Below are 18,789 nucleotides of genomic sequence, written 5' to 3'. Positions count from 1 at the left end.
GGTTTTGTTCTTGAAGGGGATTATTGGTGGGTATAGGGGTATTGCTTGGTTGTTTTACTTGTTTTTTTTTTCGTGTTACGTTAATACATACATACCTTTTAATAAAGGGCTGTTATTTTTCTTTTTCCCTTTTCCATAATTTGTTTTCCTTCAATCGGAGCCTCTTAATTTCAGATCTATAATTGCTAGAGAAGAAGGTTTGGGTCTTTTTTCTCCTAATCCATCCTCAGCAAAAGACCCTTGTCTCAATTAAACTGAGACACCTCCGAAGTAGAACTGTATCGCCCCAGATAGCCCAGTCTCTTGAGTTCAGGTTGTCCTGAGTTTAAGAACCTCTCCCACTTTTGCAAATGCCACTTGTTCAAAACAGCGAGAGCACTATTTTTCCTAATCTCTATTCATTAGGCTGGCTTGGACTGCTCTGGGAGATATCAGAGATGCCTTTGAGGATGGTACAGATTTGAGATAGAGAAACACATTGTGGGGAACAAGAACCAAATTGCATAATCTTGCCATCAAGTATTCTTTCAGGTAGTCTGTAACATCATCTGGCTGGGAGAAAAAGAAGTCCGTACGCTATTCCAAGAAAGTGAGATATATTGGCATTGTTATGCTCACAACATAACTATAAGAAAACTACTTTAAGACTGCCCATAGTCAAACATAAAATGCATGACTAAGCCTGGAAATCTTAAAAAATGCAATCAATGAAAGACAGAATACTGAAAACCACACATTTCCTGAGGCCATATAAAAATATTACGAACGAGACAAAGAGTACTAGAAACTATAAAAATGGGGTGTAAAAAGATATTTGAAACTGCTTCATTTGCACCCATGCGCCCTTTTACATTTTTTTCTGTGACATAAACAAATGTTACCACACTCCAGGGCTTCAGTTTAAAACAAAGAAATAAAACCTGCAAACTGCACAATATTTATTTTGTTGCCTTAGATCTACAAGGTATATCAGAAAGCTACAAATTCCACAAGGAAATTTAAGTTAATATGGAGAGCTGAGAGGAACAGTAAGCATGATGTATACTGAAATGAATCCTCACTAGTACTTGCTGAAGTAAAACAAGGTGCATTGAAAGAGACTTCCCTGTTATTTTTTACTTCTTCCCCTGACAAAAATAATGAAGGTGATCTTCTGTGTACTTATGGAATTATAGAGAATTGGTCTGGCTGGTGTTTTAGAATATTTAATCAGCAACAGCAACAGCTTTACACCAGCAAACGGATTCTTTCGCAAAGAAAGCAGGCAGCAGAGTGAATGCTGTAATCTTTATCTTTAAAAACAGTTGGCACAGAAATTGTCCATTTTACTCAGGAGGATACAATTACGTTTCAGCTTTCATGTAAAGCTGCTTCACAAAATTGAAAAGCCTGCACATGAACAGAAGCAGAACAATAGGGAAAAAACAAAGACTGTAGCTGGATATGAATCATTTCTCCTTCTCCACATGGTTTGAGGGAAAATTAGCTGGGTGCACTGGGTGGAGACAAACTGCAGCAAGCAAGCTTGTATCAGTCCTGCTGCCCTAATGGCAACAAGGAGTCTAGAACTGAAGAGTTCAGACTCCTGGGGAAAGCAGATAAACCAAGACCTCATGTCTTTAAATAAAGATTTATGAGCTACATAAGAGAAAACAACAACAACAACAACAACAACAACAAAAACCAAAAACAAATCAAGAAAATACAGACTAATGGGAAGTCATGTCTCAAGGGAGGAAGAAGAATCTTACTGGTGAACCCAAATCCAGCTGCTGGGACTAAAAAGCCCCACTCAATGCTGGCTCTGCCAAAGCCTTTGGCAACACAAATTGCCAGGAGTGCTTTAACTGATCAGGTTTCTGTAAGGAAATGCAAGTGTGTTTGTTTGGTTTAGGAATGTTAATTAGAAAAATAAACTTTTTGAGAGAGTGGAAAAGCAAACTATTTAAAAGGTAGGTCTTCCTCCATCCCACTCAGCTGGATATAGCAAAATCAGCTTTAGGAAACTCACTGAGAAGGAACCATCAGGCATTTGGTTCAGGGTGCTCTCTTCCCAAGATGTGTTCCAACCACTGAAGTCCTTAGCTACATGAAGACAGTCTCTCTTTTATTAGCAAAAGCAAAAAAACCCAAAACACTCTAAAAACAAAACAAAACCAAAAAACCAAAAAACAAACAAACAAAAAAAGGCATTTTTGTCCAGCTAGAACAGGAGCTATCATGAAATACCTTCTGATTTCAAAAAATTCAAAAGACATTTCTTATTCAACTCTTGTTGTGCCATAATGAGCAAAAGGAAAGTTTGAATTCGGATACAAACTGCAAATAAAACTTTCAGGTCAGAAAGCTAAGAAATTACAGCTTAAGAAATTACACTCTGATTATGTAAGGCTACAATAAGTTAATTAAGATCTATTAATCAATGTTAGTTCCAATGTTAGAAGCAGCAAACTGGGTCAGAAGAGATTGTTTCTACATTCACACAAGTACAGCTTATGTTGTGAGACATAACTGAATTAAAGTCTTGATCTGTTAATTATCAAGGTCTTCACCGTAAAGCTTTAGATACTTTCATCAAGTGTTAGAAAACTCCTGTGACAGATAGATGAGCCTTTGAAAAAAAACAAGGTGCTCACATTTAATAAGAATTTCTCCTTGTTTTGTGAGTATCAAGTTATAGGACAGAATAAAAAGTTCAAAGACCTTTTTGATGAATATCTTCAAAATGTCTAGTTGCTATCAAAAATAAGATTAAATTTCTGTACCCTTGATATTTGGCATGTCTGCCAAGAAAGAGCAAAGTTATTACCAATAACCTCTTTGTCATGTAATGCAGAGAAATTTAAGTCACCACTAACAGTTCAGTGGGAGAACCACCAATAAAATTATCATATCACACATTCGTTAGTTTGTTTACATTTGTACTTTGATTTGTACTTGGAAAGGAGACATACCTGTCTGGTTTAATAACTGCAACAGTGCAGAACTGAAGTGAATCCACAATTTACACTAAAAGACTAAAATCTAGAGGACAAGATGAGATCCATCTTGAACTAAAATCTCCAGGCCCCACACAAACAAATCTCATAACTGACTGCTGCAATCTACTGAAATGTTCCTATTGCACCAAATACAGACACCCATACAGATCACTTCACTTTGACCCAGCTTGAGTAAAGGCTGTTATACAGTGTAAAGAATTCTTTAATTCTTAATTCTTAATTGTGTCTTCACAATTAATTTGGTGGGAATTGTATCGGGTGTTAAATGGCCTGAGATGGGCTGTTTTCAAAGCAATTAAGACAAGGCTTTATGTTTTGTCTAAACTTAATCCATATTCAACAGCATCTGCAAAGGTATGCTTATGTGCTCAAGTAGGAATATTTTAAATCAAAATAAATTTTTGCTAAACTAAACCACTTCTAAGACATCAATGTAGAATTTTGCACGATTTTCATTCAAGAAAAAAATGCACTGCTCACTTAAATTCTTTCCTTATCTGGTTAGACAGTCTTCTATTGCATAGAAAACTGCATTTCCTTTACTCTATGTTGTGTTGTTTGTATTTTTCCTTGTTTTTCTATGTAATCATACTCATTATCTATTTAAAGAAGCCAGAAAACCTAAAAAATTTTTCCACAGTCACAAGATCATTTTCTTTCTTTAGAAAAGCTTATGAAACCTTTTATTTCTTTTAGTATTTTCTCAAAGGTCATGCTTACAAAGAATTGTTTTCTAGGAGTTTTTTTGTTTCTCTTTTCTGGAGACTTTTCAGTTTGTCGATACCTGAAAATGCAGTATCCAAAACTTGCATTAGATGAAGCCTCAGCAATTTCAAATCAGAATAACTATGTTCTTTGTCTTCCATGCAATATTCCCAAGCATATTCCCAACTGCAGAACCATGTTTGTCTTTTTTTTTGGCAACAATTTCACATTGCCAACTTGCTCTATCTGTTTTCCGCTATGACCCTAAGTTTTTTTTCCCAGTCCTGCTCTAGTCAGTTATTCCATAGAGTACAAGTACAGGGTGGATGACGCATTCCTCACCTTCTACTTCCAAATATAAGGGAAAGGGGCCATCAACTTTCACATGTAATCAATCCATGGAGACAGGCACACACACTTCACTAAAATTCAAAATAGCCCAGTTACTGAACAAGGAGCTTGCTGGAGTCAAACCACTCCAAGCACCACTGCAGAGGCAGCCCAAGGAAATGCTGGGACCAGCACAGCACTTTACATTCTCCCTGTTTCCTCCAGACTGAAAGGTGGACCTCATCATCCACCTGGAATACTGCTTAGAATCCTCTCCCAAAGACAGGCACTCTTACAGATGCTTAAAATCAAAAAACATAATAGAAAAACCAGTGGGATCTCAGTATAACCACCGCTTAGATCCCATTACAGAAAGGGGAGACCAGGAGTCAGTTCATCACAGAAAATGTCTTTGCCCACAGGTTCTGGCTCACAGAACAACTTAACAGCTCACTTACAGATGGCCTGTGCCCCCTGCCTTGCTAAAGCAACCTTAACTCTCCTGGTTGAAAAGATACTACTCAGTTGAAAGAACTGAAAAGTCACAGTGCCTGAAAAGTCACCTGGCTCTCAAAGTTAACAGTAGCTGACACAGACTGGGAACATCTCTGTGACAGTGTCAATATTTAACTAGAAAAGTATGGAACATGAATCCCAATTTCCTACATAGTGTTTTACTGTGGATTTTAATTCCTGGAGGAATTAATAACAAGAGAAAACCCTTGTCACACAGCAGACTAGGTGCTTACCTAGTTTCTCAGCAAAAAACCCATACATTTTACAGATATTATTCATTTGTAAGAACTTATTTTTAACATAAATTCTGGTGAAAGTTTTTAACATAAATTCTATGAAAGTTGAACTGCTACCAATTGTCAGTTTTCCCTAGATTTAGGCAACAATGCATTTTGGGAGTATGACTCAGGAAAGCATTCACATGACCAAGTAAAGCAGGTGGCCAAGATCTACTACGTAGCATCAACTTTATCAGATCATCCTCAGAGAAGGAAAAATAGCTCTTGGCTGTTTGGGGAAAAGATCACAGGGTGGAAGAAAAACTGTTCTAGAGCATAGGTCATAATTCTTACAACCAATAAAGCAAACTACAGTTTTCTGACTCAGCATCACAAAATAATACATTTTAAAAAAGCACTTCTCTTCTGAGGAAAGTGTTTATTCTGTGTTGCCAGTTAAATGTGGAAAAGCATATTTACACATGGGGCCTCAGTCCTAAGTTTAAATTATGCCTGTGCCAAAGAAACAGCTTACCTAATTTTCCCTCAAAAGTATCTCATGCAGCAGCACAGCTCATTTATTCACCCAATGTTTCAACTGCAACAGAAGAAAGAAGTTGTTAATCTTTTGGGAAGGGAGATGCCCAAGATACCACAAAACTCCCACTGTCTTATGCAGATTTAAGCCAAGCACTGGGTTCTGTGGTTGCTTGGCAGTGCAGCAGCCACTGCACTGAGGTACCTCAAGTTACACTGTGGCCAAAGCACCATGTTCAGCTGTGATTCCTTGAACTCCTTCTTCCAGAGAGTAAGAGAAGAGGAATTTGAACAATGCTATTTCTGTCATTTGTTTGCTTAGTAACAAGGCTGAGCTCAAGTCAGCTTTTATAAAATCTTGTGAGTTTCAGAATAAGGTTTGGGGTTTGTTTTTTATTTTTTTGGTTGTGGTGGCAGTGTTGTTGTTTGATTTGTTTTGGTTTTGGTTTTGGTTTTAATTTGTTTTGGTTTTTTAAGGATAAGGAGTTTTCATCTTTAGCCAGAGATTTGAGAAAAGGATCCTACCATCTTTACTCAAACCAATGCTCCAGGAGTATTACCACAGGCAGTCCTGACTCCTGATACTTGGGAAGCATCTAACTTTAGGGACATGGGTTGTTCCCCCCAAAAAATCACAAAACATGAGATATCAATCAAAAGGATTACAGTCCCTCAAGTAGCCCCTGACTCTTTGGTTCACCTACATCCCCTGTTCAAATATCAAAATTTACAACAATTCAAAGAGGATTGTGACTCTAACGTCAATTTTTGGTCTCATAATCGAGACATTGGGGCAGCCTAATCATTCCAGCAACTGGGACCTTGCATGCCCTAAATCTACTCACAAGCATGGGACGTTGGCTAGCCAGAGGCGAATGCAACCAGCGCAGCACTGGAAGACCTCTTACTGGATTCCCAACAAATTGAAAATGCTAATTTACAAAATAGAGCATCCACAGATTTTCTGTTATTAGTTAATGGACATGGGTGTAGTGAGTTTGAAGGTCTATGTTGCTTAAATTTCTCAGACCACTATCAGTCTATCCATTCCCAAATAAACGAACTCCGCTCTCTCATTAAACAGATCCAAAAATCAAATGAGGTTAGTTGGGATGACATGTTTGGTTGGATGTCTTTAGAAGGACTCTTATCACCCCTGAAAAAATTTTTATTATTTCTGCTTTTAGGGTTGTTTGTGTTATTAATCCTTCTGTGTGTTCTCCCCTGTGTAGTCAAGTGTCTGCAAGGTCTGGTGATGCACAATGTTTCTCAAGTCTATGCTTCATTATTAAATAAAAACGGAGGAATTGTGAGAGACAAGCTGTAGAGGAGAAACAGACGTGAGTGCAGTTTCTCAAAGTCAGCACAGGAAAGCCTATATCGCAAATCTATTATTCCAGATTCTCCTTTACTGTGTAAAAAACCTCTTTCACTTTGTGCACGTGGCCACTCTTGGCAGCGCCGTATTAGTCCTGCCTCCAGAGCCAGACCACAACCCTATCCTAATCCCATTGGTTGTATCACCTCTCCCTCCCCAGTTCCTGGGTTACTACTGGGTGTTAAACGTCCCTGCTCCTCTCATTGGCTACCCAAATAGCCGAGCCCCTCCCTCCCTTCCAGCAGCCTTATAAGCTGCAGGAAATTTGAATAAAGTCTCTCCGTCTCTGAACAGCCTGTGTCATCTCGTCTAGCCAGCACTAAGGCTTGCATCACTGCAGCCCCGTCTTTACTAGACGGACCGCAGAGAGGGTTTTTCCCTAAAAACCCTGTCACATTCACACACTTTGACTTTTTGGGGAAAAAAATAATCTTGTTTGTTACGTTTCACTAGTAACTTAGTAGTTCCATGTGTTTTCTTGATTTCCTGAAATACACACGGCCTCATCTCTCCCTTTTGTTAGAGAGAAAGTTCATGGTGAGCTTATACTCACCTCTTTGTGGGCAAATGTAATTCAAGCAATTATAAACACAAATACTTGATAAGTTCTAGTTGGAGCATAGCCATAATAAAAATTCTGATACAAGTTGCCTCACTTTCTTCTAGAATTGCATTCGTTTCATGAACGCCTTAGCTTTGAAGATTACTTCATTGCCAGCAATCCTTGTGTTCTGCCAGAACACTGGGGAAAAGCTTTATTTCAAGCAAAGAAGAACATGTCAATTGATGAAGACAGAGCTGTTGTAAGTCAAACAGTTAAACTTATTCTGACTCTGTGTGTAGTAGGCTTGGGGATTTGTTTTTCTGAGTACACTGTATTGTGTGAGGGCAGCTCTGAGCTAAACAGAAGAAAATGGAGTTTCAGTCAGTACAAGTTGTAACTCTCAAGATAAGGTTAATAAGAGCATCTCACTGCATAATGCAATGCCCTTCTAGGGGCACAGTTAATTAGTACAGCATTCACTAGGGATCCCAAATGTAACATAGTCCCCTGAATTAGGAAAATGTGCAGCTGACAAAAAGAGTAAACTCATCCCAAGTAGGGGTGCCTGCAAGAAGAGAAACATGTAATCAATGATCACAAAATGGCAGATATAATCTGGTTTTCACAAACAAATTCAGGAAGGAAATGTTGCACTTCCTTTGAGACCCAGCTGATTACATTTACTGCTGCCACCTCCAGAGACATGGGCATTTGCTCTCACCATGCACTTAGAGCTCAGAGATTTTGAGAATAGATGCCTTTATTTATGAGCAGTGATGTCCGAATATTTTTGTGGTTTCTCCTCCACCAGACTGAAAAATTTCTAACTCTAACCATCTGTATTACAAACGTCTCAGCACCTTCAAATTGCATGCTATTTAAAAAATGAGCAAGATACTTTAGTTATAGGAGAAGGATAAAGAAATTAACACTTCATCACCTGGCTGTCCAGAGTTCACTCTGCAGCAAGCCTGAATCCGAAGCTAGCGATGAACATGTGGTCCCTCAGGATAAAAACCACACTCTGGTAAATGCATTAATATCACTTTGCAGTTGATATATTTGTCTATCCTGGACAGAGTAAAAGCTATAGAACAGCACAGCCATCTTTGCCAGGGCCAAACTACCAAAACATAGGCAAATAATCTGCCTAAATGAGTCACAATTATATTGTACAGTAATTCAAAATCTGGTCACAGGCGACCACTGGACTAATTCAACTGTACAAGTGGGTTTTGACAGCTCCTCTCAAGAACTGTCTTTCTCCCTGCATGATTAGGGAAACAAGACAATCACCTTGTTTTTTCCAGCACCATGATATGTATTTGTGCAGCATTTATTGAGACCAGTAGGAATTTTCCCTGTGCTTAGATTTGAAAACATATACTGATATCATCAAAACCTCTGGCCTTCAAAAATACATCAACAACTGTAATATCTACATACTATTTTGTTATCTGTTGTTAATTCCTAATAACAAGCCAGCATGAATTTGTTGTTTGATTACTGATAGAATTATACCTGGTTTATACAACCATGTTTACAGATATTATTTTTCTATTAAAAATTAGGGGGAAAAACCCAATGCATTTGAGACAAGCAATGCTGCAAAAGCATTAGGAGATGAGTTCCACTAGTAAACAACTTTTCTTATTAACATCCATTCCTTTCCCAGAATACGTCTTATTTCAATGATATACGTTTTTCTTTAAAATGAGAAAAACTTCTACTATAAAATTATGCTATTTCTAGAACTGTTATCAGCAGTCTTTAAACAGTAGGCTGAACATGCACAACAGTCTGAACTTTCTGAGCTCATCATGGCCTCTGATATTTGCTTAAACTATTATAAAAGGGAGTGAGAGAAAAAAAAATGAAGTTAAATGGAGCAGCCAATTCTCAGCTTTTTCCCTTATGATACCCACCAGCCTCCCAGCCTACAAACTCAGAAAGCAAAGCAACACCTTAAGAATCTCCTACTTGTCAGGATAAACATGCCTAATGGCAGACATCTCCTTAGCCCCCACCCCCGCCGGGAAAGGCTCTCCTGCGCTCCCCTCAAGCTGTGGCTGGGTCTCAGGTGCCTGAGGTTTCTCAGTCGTCCTTTTAACCCTTTTTAACCCCTCAAGCAGCCAAGCCAAAATATGAATCTGCTGAACGAAGATCTCCGTTCTGTCCAGGATACATTTTTCACTTCCCGGGGATCCCTACTGCGAGGGGCGCGGGGATAGAGAGGCATTTCCAGGCGATGAGCTGAGCGAGAGGGATAATTCCTGGGCAGGAGCGGGCACTGAGACACAAGGGCACACGGCACGGGACAAGCTATCGGAGGAGGGCCGGGCCTGCTCAGCGATGGGGAGGGTGAGGACGGGGCGCTGTCCGTCAGAACCCGCGCCCAGCAGCGTCCCTTGCCAGCCCCTGCGCCGCCTCTGAAGTTCCCAGGCGAGCGGACGAGCTCGGGGGGTGCCGGCCGCGGATCCCGCGGGCCGGGGCTGAAGACAGACCTGCCCCCGGGGCGGAGAGGGGCACGGAGGCCGCTCCCGCTGCCGGCAGAGCTGCGCAGCGCGGCCCCGCCGCCGCTCCCGCCCCCGTGTTCAACTGGTGGGACCCCCCGGTCCGCCCCCGGCAGCGGCGCGGGGGGTGCGGCGGGGCGGCCCGGCCCGGCCCGGCCCGGCCCGGCCCGGCGGGGCGGGCGCCGCTGGCTGGGGATGAGGGCGGCGGCCCGGCGGCTGCAGGCAGGCGGCGGGCAGCGGCGCGGCGCCTGACCGCAGGGCTCCGCTCCGCTCCCGAGGATGCTGCGGGGCGATGCCCGGCGACAGGGAGGACGAGATCTGCCAGAAAGCGCTGCAGCTGCTGGCCGAGCTGTGCTCCGTCGGGGCGGTGGAGAACGAGAACTGCCGCGATTTCATCTACTACCTGCGGGACAGAGCCCGGCCCCGCCTCAGCGACTCAGGTACGGCCGCCGCCTTCGGGGGCGCGGGCACCGGCAGCCTCCCCCGGCCCCGGCTGTGGGAGGAGGGCGAATACCCCCGCCATCCCTCGGCAGGCGGCCGCCGCGGGGCGAGGCCTGCCGGCGCAGCAGGGGCTGCCCGGAGCGAGCGGCAGCGGAGCGGTGAAAGTGGAGGGGGGGATGCTCCCGAGAACGCGGGGCTGGGGGGAAATTTGCCCGGCCTGATCGGGGTAGGACGCTGCTCTGGGCTCGGCTGCGCCTGGCGCTGGGTTGCAGCGCCAGATACCGGGGGAGATGCAGAGCCCGAGCCCGCAGCGCTGCCCGTGCCCGTGCGAGCAGCGGGTGCGGAAGCGCAGGGGGAGGGCGGGCAACTTTCTGCCGCCGCCGCTCGCCCGGAGCGGGTCGGAGCCGCCCTGCCTGGCGCTGCCGCGGCTCTGCTGCAGTGCCGGGAGCCCGGGGCTGCTCTTGTGCCGCCCTGTCCCTCCCGGTGCTCCGGGGTTAAGCGCAGAGGAGAAGGCGTCATAGCCCAATGTAACTGGAACGCGATTTAACCTAACTTCCCAGTTCTGTGTGTCACAAACTAAGAAGACTATTCCTCGCAATTCTGTAGGTACAAGTAGAGATTGTGGGGCTTGCAAGATGTTCACCGGCTGGTTGTGTGTTTGTATGTCAGAATTATGGTCGTGTGCGTCAGGATTATGGTTGCCTTTTTGCATCTTGGCAAATCCTACTTAAAAAACTTTAAGGAAGCTTTCTCATAAGGAAGCTACACAAAAACGTGGAAAGACTGAGGATGTGCCTTATGTCTGTGGCCATAAGGGAAAGGCAAATTGCAGTTTAAAGTAGGAGCTTGTTATATTTATTTTTGCATCAAGATGGGTTTGCTCATTGTGAGGAGAAATTTAGAGAGTTAAAAGAGAAGTTGAGAAACATTTGCAGTAGTGGGAAGCCTTGCCGTTAGATCAGCTAGTCATCACAGCACAGTATTAATTTATTATTCTCTGAAATAAATCAGTACACTTCGCGTAGGGCAGTCTAGTGACACTATTCTTACATATTTTTTTTGTGATTTGTTGAGCCTGAAGTAACACTCCGAGTGAAACTTACTGACAAATCCTTGCATATGCTAAAAGGCCTGGATGAAATAAGTAAAATTAAGAATAAAAAAGAATTGAGAGGGGAAAAAGATCTGCTACCACAACAAATGAATAAGGAATTTTCCATCATTCAGTTCACTTGTATCCAAAGCTATTTGCAGCCATTCTGGCTTTTCACTACTTGAAATATTCAAATTGAAGTGATTTATGCAATGTTTGATAAGGATTCTTTAAAAATAGGCAAACTTAGTTGTTGGTTCATATTTAATTACTTTGTTCATATAAGCAGTAATTTTTGTGGCAGACACCTGTGATTTTCAGTAATTTTCATTTACTAAAGGATCAATCACATATTTGTGTATCAGGTCATGATTCCAAAAATATCTGCCTAAATCAGTGCTCACTTTGGATACAAAACTACTTGAAATGCATATGGAGACTTTAACCTCAGCTACTTGGATAACAGCTTTTCAGATTTCTTTCGGAAGCTACCTGCTTTTTCTCCATCAGCCTCGGGCAAAAAGAGTACCTGGCATCTGTTTGGGAGCATTTTTAAAGCATGATGTGCTCAGTAAAAATTTATCACCTCTACCTAAAAAATGTGTATTTATTTCTGCCTGTTTTGTTTCAACTGTTATTATACAACAGCCTTCCAGTATTGTGCAAACCTGCTCAGTTACACAGAGCAGCAGATCCTAACCTTCGCCAGCCAATTGCAACAACAGTGAGCAATTATGCTGCAGGCAGCATCTTCCTATTTGCCTCAATTGTAACATTTTTATTTTTTGCAGCTGCAGCCAGTCTCAGAGGGTCTATGTTATCCATAAGCCCTGACTTGGAAAGCACTTCTGTAAGGTAGCAATGTCAGGAATTTCTTAATTTACCTAGTCTTATATTTCTTTGATTAAATACATATATTGTCCCAGTAAAATGTCTGCTCATATGGTTTGTTTAGCAAGTCCTTAGATATGAGGGTGTGGCCTGTAAGAAGGCAGTGTATGTGACTTCCAAAATGAAGCAATAGGATTCACAATCAAAGGGCAGTACACTAACCAAATCCAGCCTGCTTTATATAGTGAGTTTCATTGACTCAGCAAGGGCAAAATGGCCTTAAAAAGAAAGCCCTGACAGCTAAACCATTCCCTTTCCAGCGACTAGTGGTCTAAGCATACAGATGTCAAGAAAACCCATGCTGAAAGACAGCATCTCCTTGTCAGAACTGGGCAAAAGATGAAGCTGTCCTTGTTCCAACTTACTGCCCCCCAAGGTGTGAAGGTGATGTGAATTAGCCAAACTGAGTAACTTGCTTTTAGACCACCCGAAAAAGCAACGTGTATAACTGAGTTGAGAAAAGTGCAGCTAGAAAACATACACCTGATTAGGTTTTGCACAGGAATCAAAGCATGGGGAAATGCTTACAAGTTTTTCTGAAATAAAATGGCTACTTGCCTAAACCCATGGTGGATATAGACAATTTTACAACACTTTGGTTGGAGCCATTTATGCATGTTGGCTCTGTCCCCTGTCAATATTTAGAAAAATCAAGCCCTAACTGAGGGAGATAGTGAGCTGAGGGGTTACTGAGCATGACAGAAGTATTTGTGTAAAAGCTCAGCCTCCTGGCACCCCTCAATCCCAGCATGGAGCAGCCAGATCCCTGGAGATCCACTTGTTTCTTGTCTGACATCTGATGCAGTTGGCTTTGTGGCTCCCTGCTGTCTGAGGCTTTGGTGTGTGACTCAGACCAGGAGGGAGGAGGACAGGGACAGGAGGGGATTAGATGCCTGTGGTATATGCCACATCTTTATTTTTCATGTAATTTGCCCTGTTGTGGGAAGCCCTGCATATGCAGTATAAGCTTAAGGGCTGATGAAATCTGGGTTTTATGCACTGGTCCACTGGATAAAAAGGGTGACATGGGTGAGTCAGATTTTAAAACTTTTCAGAAAACTTAAAATGCAAATTATCCATTTAGTGAAAAATCTTCAATTAGTTCAATAAGGGTTATAAGTCAGAGAAACCTTGAAAATCCTAATAGGCATTCTTAAGCGTTTCAGTACATTAATAAGCTGACTCGTTTTCTGTTCCATTGTAAAACATCGATAATATTTCTGTATCACAAAAGGGTTTTATGAGGGTAAATTGCAAAGTCTGAACAGATCAAGTATGTAATACATTCATAAAGGAGAGTTGTGTGAATCTTTTGGAGATATTCAAGTGAAAATCGCATTTGTCATATGGACGTTTGAAAACAATCACTCAAGATCATGTAATATCACCCCATGACACCAAATAAAGCAAATATTGTAGATGAGGAATTGAAGTTCCTTGAGCAGAAGAATTACATTAATATGTAAAAAAAAAAATAAATCAAAAACCAAAACAACAAAAAAAACCCCAATGAAGGCAGAAAATCTTAATGGAGAGACTAACCACTAAAAGAGGAATTAAGACAAGGAAGCTTCTCATGAAGAAAAAAGTCCAGGCCATTAATCATAATTAATTCTAATTAATTTTATAGGAGAAAAAATGAATAGAAATAAAAACTAAAGTTCACTCTCCTTTTCTGTTGTGTTTAATTAAACATCTTGAGGAAGAGCCAGTAAGGTCCTAAAATGTTCTTAATTTTGTTCTTTGAAATTGACTAATAGATGCTAAAACAGAATACGTGATGAATGTTGTGGGTATGGTGATGGCCATTAAGCATAAAGTATGCTTCAGGTCATAAGTTTGAGATCAATATTGTACAGTAACAGAAAGTCAGATTTTAGTACTTGATGGAGGTAAAGATAGTCGACAATCAAGAAATTAAAAAATGTGGGCATGGAAATGGGGTGGATATTGAAGACAAAATGTACAAGAAAGTGCAGTTATGGTCTTGCATTGGAATTTGTGAATCTTATGAATCAGTACTTTTTTTTTTAGTGTATATTTTCAACTTCAGGAAACAGAAAAGCACAGAGAAACAAAAAAGCCTAACAGGTCTCCAAAGCCACTGGTGGAATGTGAGAGCCACGGTTTTCTGTGGAGAGGATCATTCCGATAGAATGGTCATTCCTTACGAAGCTAATACTTGCAATTAAATATTATTCCAGCAAGTTTCCTTTAATTCAGATCAGAATTTAAAAACAAAACCTGTCTTCAGAAAGAATTTTAAGTTCTTAGAAGGGTATTTATAAATTTTTGTAACTCAGATTGCACACTGATTTATTCCCTGCCTCACCTCCCCAAGTATTCCAGGGACACATCAAGCTGCAGAGTTTCATCAAGATGCTAAGTACATCTAAATTTATCTAGATAAATCCAAAAAGCATTTACAAGTTGCAAAGACATAAAGAAGATCTGAGTGGGTGAAATAACTTTCAGTATGTTTGTTATTTTTATTTTACTCTCTATGAGCCATTGCTTTCCATATTTTTAATTTTCTTTTTCTCCTGCAAAAGGAATGTAAAGTCCTGCTGCTCCAAATTGATAGTATTCTGTATGTCATGCCAGTGCAAGAGTGCAGGACAGAGGACAAGTATGTGTCCCAGTTTAAATGAGACAAGAGTCTTCTGCTGAGGATGGATTAGGAGAAAAAGACCCAAACTTCTTTTTCTAAGCAATTATAAATCCGAAATTAAGAGGCTCCGATTGAAGGAAAACAAATTATGGAAAAGGAAAAAATAACAGCCCTTTATTAAAAGGTATGTGTGTATTAACAGGAACACGAAAAAAACCAAGTAAAACAACCAAGTGATACTCCTATACCCACCAATAATTCCCTTCAAGAACAAAACCAATAAACCGGCAAAAGGGAAATTAAATAGTTCAATTTTTAGCACCCTCTGGTGCAGTTCCAACCACAGTCAGCAGGGGGCGCCGTCGGGTCACTGGAGATGCAAAATTTGTAATATCCTGTACCATTCACCAGGTGGCGCTGTTGGGTCACTGGAGGTGCAGGATTTGTAGTGTCCTATAGTAGTCACCAGGTGGCAGAAACTTGTAATGTCCAGTGCCCGTCACCAGGCGGCGCTGTGAGATCCTTGGATGCCGCCAGGTGGGGGGGGGGGGGGAAGGGAAGGAAAACAAACAGCAATAAAACAGAAAGTTCTCTCAATGGAAGAAAACTCACGAACTTCAGCTGATTTAGGGTCCGTTGTAAGCAAGGCCTGCAGCCAGCAACAGCTGGGCCGAAAGCAGCAGCAAAAACTCCCCTCCGACAGGAAAGAGACTAAGAAAACCCCCGGCAGTGTCTGCAGCCCAGAGCCGCTCCCCTCCGGGCCGAGAGATTGAGCTGACACCCCGCCCCACCTCCTTCCAGCCACACACCAGCTCCCCCCCCCCCCTTCGTTGTCAAGGAGACTGATCTCTTGGCCATTACTGAACCTGGCTGATTCTTTTGTTTCACCTGATGGCCCATCACACAGAGCAGGAGGTAAGGGAAAGAAAAATTCCTTGCTGAAATCAGAACTATGACAGTATGAAACATATTCACTGACATGAGGTCGAATGAGTGAACATGTGTGAGGCTCAAGTTCCTTTGGGTTTCAAGAACCAAATGCTGTTTCAAGAATTTAAAAAAACCACCCTGGTGTTATGTGTTTTAGACTGAAAATATGTATTCTTTTTCTCTTTTGAACAGTCAGGAATAAGTTTGAAGAAGGTAAAAATAATTACTTCCTGTTGCTTGTATTCTAAGATGCTCTGCCAGTCTAATTCCCTTTGAACAAAGGCTCTCAGAGATTTTCCTGTCATACTGGAAGAGTTTAGTATTGGTTTTCTCTGAGAAATTGGTCTAAAATAGATAATTAAACTTTGAAACAAATTGTAGAAAAGAGCAAATTATGTTCAAAGTAAAGGAACTACCTATATGCTTAATAATGGTTTAAAGGTAAATTAATTTTAATAAAAGTAAATTAAAGACTTTAACTGCACATAACTTTTGCCTAGAATATCTTTTTGTTCTTTTTATAGGTAACCTAAAGTTGTATAGATGTCTAAGTTATGATTTACTCTTCAAAATGAGAGAAAAGAAAGGCTACAAACATAATTCTTATGATAAAACTGAGCTTTTGTGAGGCTGCAGCATAGTCATGTTAAATACTCTTCAGACACAAAAGGACATATCCTTGCAGTACTGCAGTACTGAAATCACTTTATATACTTTCAGTAGTGCAAAGCAACTTCAGTGTTCTTTAGTAGTACTTCACCCTGGGAAGACAAACATGAGTAGGTTTTCTGCAATCCCTCTGACCAAGACTCAATGCCAGTGCTGTCCTGTGGCTGCTCTTGGTTGCTGTAGGGAGGAGGACAAGTTTCAGTCTATGGGGAAAAGACAAGAGAAAGGTGGCTTCTAGCCCTTCTTGGTCTCTGCATCCGTATTTTCTGTGGAGATGTGGAACGTAAGAGGTTTCTGGGGCTTCCATTTCCATTTTGGTTTTACTTCTTACTTTTATGGGAATTATACCAAATGTCTGTTGTTTACAGTCTGCCCTTATGCACTGAATCTATAATATAACAATGTTTTATGCTGTGTTAAATAGCCTGATACCAACTACACCACTTTGTATTTAACAGAAAAAAGTATGTTTACTCATATGTGATATATATAAAAATAATATTTACTGAAGTCATTGCAAGCCTGTTTGTGAAGTAATACTAAAAGTTAAAATAACATACTAATTGAATCAGAAATCAGTCATCACTACAGTCATCACACAACTTAAGCATTTCTCTTCCAAATGTGCAGTGAACGTTAAAGAAAATGGTTATTTTGAACTGTGAGTAACAAAAATATATGTAACTGAAAATCATCATCATGGCTAGGCTTCGCGAATGAAGATAATGAGAAGGGCTCTACCCACACTTGCTACAAGCGTGTGGATGGCTAAAAAGGCCAATGCAAGATAGACAAATCCAGTTGCAGAAGGCACAGCAGAAAGACTCCCCAGATGGTATCGACAAGACACTATTCTTTCTGCGTTGTCTTTTCTCCTCAAGAGTGATCCTGCGTACGTTCCTAAAAGAAGCAGCAGCGTAACTGAAAATAACCTGAAGAGTAAGGACAAGAACATCAGCTTTTGAAAATTATGATGGCTAAATAGCATACAGTCTGTCTTACATCTGAACTCCCATCTTAAATGCCAGTTTTGCTTGTGAGGAGCAGTAGGCTAAATTTAGTCCTTGTACATACAAACTTTTTGCCACTAAAACGTGATCGCTGCATTTGTCATAGCTCTTATTTCACTAGGATTTGCACATTCCTCCTTGATAGAAGGGGAGAGGGGAAAGAACGTTGCTAATTATACTTTCCTAAGGATTATCCATAAACTTTCTGCAGGCAACAGTTTAAATTTGACACACAAAGCTCTGATGACTTAGTAGAGGTGTTACTGCAATGGGTTTACAGGTCATTAATTCCTAAAAAAACATGAACCTTTGTTACAGTAATTCTGTTTTTCAGTACTGGTAGAATTCTGAATAGTTACATATTTGTGTGATCCATATATTTAGTGGTCCAAGTACAAATGATCAGCCACATGTTCCCCCAGATAGCTTTCTGGAAAATTCCTTTCCAAACTAATTTGTGTGAGTTTAATTACAGTGACAATTCAGAGACCTAGAAATGTAAATCCAAAATTATTACTGTCATAACAGCAGATCCAGTTAAACTCAGTCTTGAGGCTGTGCAGCACTCTACCAGCTTTGGTGTGTAATATGTAGAGCTTGAACATAAACTGCAATTTATGTATTTATGTTTAAAACCACATTTCTATGTTTTAGTTCTTTCTGCACTGAAAATAATGATCACTGTTTATTTAGTGCAAAGCTGTAGTAAGAGTTGGACTGTGCATATTTTGCTGTATTTTGTCATTATTTTAAGCTCTTCTGTGGCTTTATTTAGCCCAAAGGGATAAAGAGAGATTATTTTGATGTAAAGCTTTCATATTGCTAACAGATCCCTTTCATATTGCTAACAAAATTTTAGTTCAAGGGATAAGAATTTAGAATAATTAATTACATAGAATACTGATTACATAGAATTCTAATTACTTAGAATAATTTTATGGAAGGAATTTCCATAAAAATGCTGTCAGTTGCAACTTATAAAACCTGCAATTCCAAAGTTCATCATCTGACAAGATAAATCTTTTTTTGCATGTTTTGTAGTACTTGAGTAGTGAGTATTTGATCAGTTTTTTGGAGAGAAAGAAGTGCTATGTATAACAGTTGATGGTTTGCACATTTGTTAAATTAGCTGTTGTAATCACACTGAATTTTGTGTTTTAAGCTGCTCAGTAGGTTCAGCTTCATTTTTAAAACTATTTTAGACATTCATTAGCCAAGTTTGGCTTCCTTTGGCAGATGTACACTACCAGGACTTGATATTGTATACCTCCTATGGTTAGCTGGAATTTAGCAATGCAGTGCATACAGTTGAAACTGGTACACATGTATGTACGTTTTAAGCCAATTTACAGTTGTTGTGTGTCTACCAAAGATAAATGTTGGAATAGTCCATAATCTGTC

General features: G+C 40.6%; 1 protein-coding gene across 4 annotated transcripts in view; it reads left to right on the top strand.

Annotated features, from left to right (window-relative positions):
• The first annotated feature begins 9,978 nt into the window (after positions 1-9,978).
• Positions 9,979-18,789, top strand: part of SYT9 (synaptotagmin 9) — a 77,269-nt gene continuing 68,458 nt past the window's right edge. For all 4 annotated transcript variants that reach the window (XM_027906122.1, XM_027906120.1, XM_027906119.1 and 1 more), the window contains exon 1: positions 9,979-10,183. In XM_027906122.1, the coding sequence (XP_027761923.1) occupies positions 10,036-10,183 (148 nt within the window). In that variant the 5' untranslated portion in view covers positions 9,979-10,035. The remainder of the gene's footprint in view (positions 10,184-18,789) is intronic.

The sequence above is a fragment of the Empidonax traillii genome, unplaced genomic scaffold (genome assembly GCF_003031625.1).
Source record: "Empidonax traillii isolate 1590-97213 ecotype Southwest subspecies unplaced genomic scaffold, ASM303162v1 scaffold1249:size145682, whole genome shotgun sequence".
Classification (NCBI taxonomy): domain Eukaryota; kingdom Metazoa; phylum Chordata; class Aves; order Passeriformes; family Tyrannidae; genus Empidonax; species Empidonax traillii.
This window is presented reverse-complemented; position numbering and strand designations above follow the sequence as displayed.